This window comes from Pseudomyrmex gracilis, unplaced genomic scaffold (assembly GCF_002006095.1).
Source record: "Pseudomyrmex gracilis isolate BER0280 unplaced genomic scaffold, ASM200609v1 scaffold_2723, whole genome shotgun sequence".
Lineage (NCBI taxonomy): Eukaryota > Metazoa > Arthropoda > Insecta > Hymenoptera > Formicidae > Pseudomyrmex > Pseudomyrmex gracilis.
Window position 1 is genome coordinate 11856 of NW_018023307.1, and position 2328 is coordinate 14183.

The 2328-nt window shown below is 37.8% G+C and overlaps 1 protein-coding gene across 1 annotated transcript; it reads left to right on the top strand.

Annotated features, from left to right (window-relative positions):
* Positions 1 to 70: 70 nt before the first annotated feature.
* LOC109862950 (trichohyalin-like) lies at positions 71 to 1201 on the top strand. The gene has a single exon (XM_020443118.1). It carries the CDS (start codon positions 71 to 73, stop codon positions 1199 to 1201), a length of 1131 nt encoding a protein of 376 aa, XP_020298707.1.
* Positions 1202 to 2328: the final 1127 nt, after the last annotated feature.

Sequence of the window (2328 nt, forward strand, 5' to 3'; positions counted from 1 at the left end):
CAAGATAGTGGATTTTAAGGTAAAAGAAAGAGTGGACTCGAACCATATGCCAATCCGCGTGAGGATAAGCATGGAGCAAGAGGAAGATAGAAGATATAGAGGAAGAACAGGAGAGGAGGAGGCACAGAAGGAAAAGAAAGTTATCTGCTGGGACATCGAGGCAATAAAAAGTTTTATTGCAAATACGGAAGAAATAGGCTGGACGGAAGAGCAGGAAGAGATGAGTCTAGATTTTACATGGAAGAAACTAAAAGAGCTAGTAGATAAGGCAATGATAAAAAAGGATATTAGGATCAAAACAAAAAGAATAGGATTCAAGGAATGGTGGGACAGAAGTTGCACAAAGATGAAAAGGGATACCAAGAGAAGCTATAAGAAATGGAAAAGTGATAACATAACGAGGAAAGAATACTTAGAACAGAATAAGGAATGGAGAAGATATATGGAAAAGAAAAGAAAAGAGAAAAGAGAAGAAGAAGAGAAAACACTGAAAATGATTAGGACGGAAGCAGAGGTATGGAGATTTATAAACAAAAGGAGAAAGAAAAGAGAAACGAGAGAGCCAAATATAGAGGTGGAAGAATGGAGAAAGCACTTTGTGAATCTGCTAGAAGGGCAGGAGACGCGTGAGGAAGAAGAGGACAAGGGGAACGAGGAATGGNAAAAAGAGGACGAACTAAGAAAAGAGAAGAGGCAAGTGGACGACCCATCGGAAGAAGAAATAAGAAAGGTTGCAAAGAAAATGAAAATGAAAAAGGCAGCGGGAATAGATGACATTCCAATGGAGGCCTGGAGACTAGAGGGAGAAACGGTAAAGAAGGGGTTGACTGAGGTAATAAGGAAGGCTTGGTGCAAAGGAAACATACCGGAAGAATGGAGAAAAAGTATACTAGTCCCCATATACAAGAGAGGTGATCACAATGTCGCGGCAAATTATAGAGGGATATCACTGCTGTGCACTGCATATAAAGTGCACGCAGAATTGATAAGAAGTAGATTAGAGCAAGAAGTAGAAGAGAAGGAAATGATCCCGGAAAATCAGGCAGGATTTAGAAAAGGAAGATCGACTCTAGACAATATATATGTGGTGAACCATTTGGTCCAGAGGGAAAAAGCCAATGAGACAGAGAGAGAGAAAGTATACGCACTGTTCATCGATTTGAGAGTAGCCTTCGACAATGTAGATAAGAAGGTGTTGTGAAGAATCTTGGAAAAGAAAGGAATAAGTGAGGGACTGATAACGAAGCTGAAGAACATATACTCTGTTGGATAAATCTAAGGTAATTGTGTTCAATAGCAGAGGGGGCAAAGATAGCGATCAAGTTAGATGGGAAAAGAAGAATATAGAAAAGGTTAGGTGTTTTAAGTATTTAGGTTTTATGTTGAATAGGAGGGGCGATTACAAGGATCACATTAAGGAACTCTGTAGAAAAGGGAGGATAGCAGTGAATAAGGTATGGGGACTGGGAGAGAGAATCTGCAAGAATGACTTAAAGAGAAGGTGGATACTCCTCAGATATCTAGTGCAAAGCGTCATGTCCTATGGAGTAGAAATATGGGGGTGGGAGGAGAAGAAAGAATTAGAGAAAATTATGATGGACTACATAAGATGGGTATTCAGATTAGACTTTTGCACCCCAAGATATGTTATACTGAGAGAGATAGGAAAGGAAAAGATGAAAATTAGATGGGGAACTAGAGCACTGAGATACGACATTAAGGTAAGGGAATCTAGTGGAAATAATTTAGTCAAGCTGTGTAACAAAGAGAAAAAAGGGCAAGGAAAAAAGGATCAATATACCAAAGAGAAAGAAAGGTATCTGAATAGAAATGGGTGGGGAATAGAAGCTTTCGAAAATTTACTAGACTCGAATATAGATTTAGATTTTGAGAGGATGATAATAGAAAGAGAAAAAGATATACAAAAACAGATACAGGAAAGTCAAATAAGGGAGGCAAGATACAACAGTAGATATAAGGAATTGCATAAAGAGGAAGATGGTCCATGTTATCTGCGAAAAAAGAGGCAGGAAGAGGGTGAGGAAGGAGATCGAGTAAGAGCATTAATAAGAGTAAAATGTGGGAATATGGAAGAAAACAATAAATATTAAAGAAGAATAAAAGGCTAGAAGAAGAAAAGAGAAAGTGTATTTTCTGTGAGAAAGGAAAGGATGATATATATATCACATTATGTGGAAGATTGCGAGATAGTTAAGGAATGGTTTAATAAACTAGGAAAAGACAAGAGGGAAAGAATTGAAAATATATTTGATGATAATCTAGGAAAAGAAAAAGGTAGGGTTTTAGTAAGACTATGAAAAGAAAAAG